General features: G+C 36.6%; 1 protein-coding gene across 1 annotated transcript; it reads left to right on the forward strand.

Annotated features, from left to right (window-relative positions):
* The first annotated feature begins 1165 nt into the window (after positions 1-1165).
* LOC127648358 (aerolysin-like protein) lies at positions 1166-2106 on the forward strand. Its single transcript, XM_052133021.1, is given in 2 exon segments — positions 1166-1751; positions 1754-2106. Coding segments are annotated over 2 exon segments (930 nt in total). The 5' UTR covers positions 1166-1174.
* The last annotated feature ends 808 nt before the right edge of the window (positions 2107-2914 follow it).

Here is a 2914-nt window from a genome sequence, read left to right on the forward strand (position 1 = left end):
ACACTTTCACTGAATTGTGCCATGGGATTCTAGGTATTAAACATCATTTCAATCATCATACCTGCCACATCCACTACATCCACATCGCAGCTCTATTGTTTTTTGATTGGCCAAGCTCTTTGTTAATGTGATCCCATCACTGTTTGGGGTTTTTGTTTGGATTGCATTTGTGTAATACATTTTCTTTGCTCGCTTAAAAAGCGTGGTTACGAGATCTGGCAGTTTATGTTATAGTTATATATAAAGTTGCTCATAACTATAATTACATTGTAATCAGAATAAGTCCTCTGCGTGTTCATGTGTGTTTTGTCATCTAAAGCCGGCCCACTTTGAATCTGTATTTAAGCAGCTGCCCGGTCACACTTTTGATATCACTTTTGTGACTTACCAGACGAGCTGTTCTTGAAGAACTTCATCAGACTTCAGTTAAACAAGTACATTTCCATTGATGGGCACTTAAGATGTATATAACGGCTTGTAATACTTTTCATAACATTATTACAGGACTATGCAATATAGAAAAACAGTCCTGTGAGCAAATTGAAATAAATTATGCATGATATTTTTATTCGAATCTGAATTAATTTAAATAATAGTAAGCATGAAATTTGAAGAAAAAAAAACCAAACAAACAAACAAATACTTTTTGACCATTTTGAAATTCATACTCCAGACACTAAATAATGTACTTGATTTAGAAGTAAAATATTGAGAAGCTTTGAACACATCTAGTATTTTATGTTTTGACCAGACATGACATAAAAAAATATATATTTTACCATATAGTTTTTCTAATTAAAGTGTTTATTTTATGTATTTATTATTATAATTACTATTGGTTCATGTTTGATGTGCAGGAACAAAGGTGTTCCTAAATCAATTATTATCTCAAACACGTTTAACTGTCCCAGGACTGTTAACCGATATGGGAATGGCCTAGTTTACTTTAAAGGCTACTTGAACTACTTAACAAAATATTGATTTTATTCAACTATACACATGTGTAATTATGATGAGGTATTTGCTATAACTTTGGTAAAACTTAAAATTAGCTAAAAAAATAAACTAAATAAAATTTAGTTGAGCTTCTTATTTTTTTTTGTTTTATCATTGACTGTTTGGTAACTTCACTTGTTAACCTGTGATATTATTTTCAGATCTAATTGCTTCAGAGATGTCAACAAGTCTGTTTAAAATCGGAGGCCATGGAGGAGTTGCATTTTCGTTTACTGGTGAGAACGACTGTGCCAGTTTACAGAGGATCTGGGTTTGGGTGGGAGGTTCGCAGGTGAAGGCTGTCAGAGTCTGGCTCACAAATGGGAGAAATGAAACCTTTGGAAGGCCATCCGGAGACTACCAAGAGTACACGTTCAAGCCTGATGAGCATTTCACCTCTCTGTCTCTGTGGGGGAACGGAGCTGGAACTCGTCTTGGAGCCATCAAATTCAAGACCAGCAAGAATGGAGAATTTTTTGCAAAAATGACAAGCTGGGGATTGAAAACCGAATACCCTATCAATGTCGGCTCTGGATACTGTCTGGGAGTTAAAGGAAGATATGGATATGACATTGACAGCATGGGATTTGTTTTTCTAAATCCAGTTCAATCAGTGGTCCTCACTAACGTCAAGTATCCCACCATTAACCGGAAGACTCCTGAAGTGACGGTGGAAACACTCCATTCTATGACTTACAAGAACAGCTCCTCCGTCAGCCAAAAAGAAACCATTCAAAGCTGAAAGACAGTAACCAAAAGTCTGCGAGTGAAAGCATTACCAACACATTTTCTACAGACGTCCAGGCTGGGATTCCAGGAATTGCAAAAGTTTCAGCAGGATATTCTTTTACCATTGGAAGAGAAAACACTTACAGTCAGGAGCAGACAGATGAACGAACAGAAACTCTGTCTTCAGATATAGAGGTCCCGCCAGGGAAGAAGATGGAAGTTATAATCACCATTGGCAGATCCAGTTTTGACCTGCCGTACACTGGCACATTGAAGATCACATGCACCAATGGCAGTGTGTTACAGTTTGAAACCAGGGGCCAATATAATGGTTTAACTTACACTGATATCAAAGTGAACACGAAAGAATCCAACCTTTAATATCACAGATTGTGTGATTATGCTTTATCTGATTTGATCAATTGTTCAATGATTATTTGTAATTTGTATGTTGAGGAGGATGTTTTTTGTCTACTGACATTTTTTCAATATTTTATCAGTGTAACAATCCAAAAGTTTAAACAACAGTACAAACCATTGACGAGATTGTAAGTCTATCCCTCACAGCCTCATTGTCATCCTCGTCGGCATGAAATCAAAATGGACCCGATACATTTAGTTAATGCTTGTTAATTATTGTGAACTGATTGCTATAAAATGTTTTGACCTTGTAATCTGTAATCAAAATATCTTTACTTGCTCTTCTGGTGATATGACCGACTCTTCTCTGCTGACGTATGAAAGTGCTCGTCAGTTTTAACCCCGGTCCTTCAAGACCCTGTCATGTAAACAAACGAGACTTCAGAGCAGCTAATGCAGGAATGAAGAGTTGTTCCCTGTTCCCTTCCCCAAACTACCTTAGTCACGGGCTCGCTGGCTTAAACTCACCATATGAAGAAGGAAAAATGTCAAATTTGCCATTACGAAAAATCTAGAGTTGCTGTAATCTTGCTGCTCGTTATTTTCAAATGCAAATAAAATTGTTATCTACTGCAAATGTTAACCAGACATTCGCAGCCCTTCACCGGTAGTGGTGAACCTCAGCAAACCTTTGCAGACAATGAAGGGTTTGCCACAAAGCTTATCTGCATGTGAAAAATAAAGAGTGTTGAATTTATGGCAACTCTAGATTTGTCCTGTTTTAAAGATGAATTCAATTTCATTATCAAAATTGTCTAATCAAATGTAT

Source organism: Xyrauchen texanus, chromosome 8, assembly GCF_025860055.1.
Source record: "Xyrauchen texanus isolate HMW12.3.18 chromosome 8, RBS_HiC_50CHRs, whole genome shotgun sequence".
Classification (NCBI taxonomy): Eukaryota; Metazoa; Chordata; class Actinopteri; order Cypriniformes; family Catostomidae; genus Xyrauchen; species Xyrauchen texanus.